This window comes from Octopus bimaculoides, chromosome 30 (genome assembly GCF_001194135.2).
Source record: "Octopus bimaculoides isolate UCB-OBI-ISO-001 chromosome 30, ASM119413v2, whole genome shotgun sequence".
NCBI lineage: Eukaryota > Metazoa > Mollusca > Cephalopoda > Octopoda > Octopodidae > Octopus > Octopus bimaculoides.
The window spans coordinates 8,853,668-8,854,103 of record NC_069010.1 but is presented as its reverse complement, the minus strand read 5'-3'; the positions used below and the strand labels follow the sequence as shown (position 1 = coordinate 8,854,103).

General features: G+C 49.8%; 1 protein-coding gene across 1 annotated transcript in view; it reads left to right on the top strand.

Annotated features, from left to right (window-relative positions):
• LOC106881632 (rabankyrin-5) overlaps nt 1-436 on the top strand; it is a 24,860-nt gene that overhangs the window by 13,180 nt on the left and 11,244 nt on the right. Inside the window, exon 8 of the mRNA XM_052978127.1 lies at nt 3-129. Coding sequence (XP_052834087.1) covers nt 3-129 — 127 coding nt within the window. The remainder of the gene's footprint in view (nt 1-2; nt 130-436) is intronic.

Below are 436 nucleotides of genomic sequence, written 5' to 3'. Positions count from 1 at the left end.
TGGCTCTGTACACCGAGGTAGACGAAGATGGCAATGACAAAGCAGCGCCTGTCGGCAAGCAAACACCACTGCACCTGGCCATAATACACAAGTATGAGGAGATCGTCAGTCTCTTTTTGGAGCACAAAGGTAAGACAGCCTAGTCTATCTTGGACTACATTATCTAATGTTTCTTTTGTTGTTGTTGTTCTTCTGTTGTTTCATTGTTGTTGTTGTTGTTTAACCCCAGGTCAATCCTAGTCCAACAGATCTATGATCCTCCCATCCCATCCCTTCTCTCCCTCTCCTCTCCCTCCTCGCCAATTCCTCCTCCCCCTCTTCATCTTCCCTTCTTCACCCTCCTCCCCTTGTTATCCTCACTTCTTCCTCCCTTCCCCCTTCCATTCCTCCCCGTTTCCTCTTCCTCCTCCTCCTCCTCCTCCTCCTCCTCCCCGTT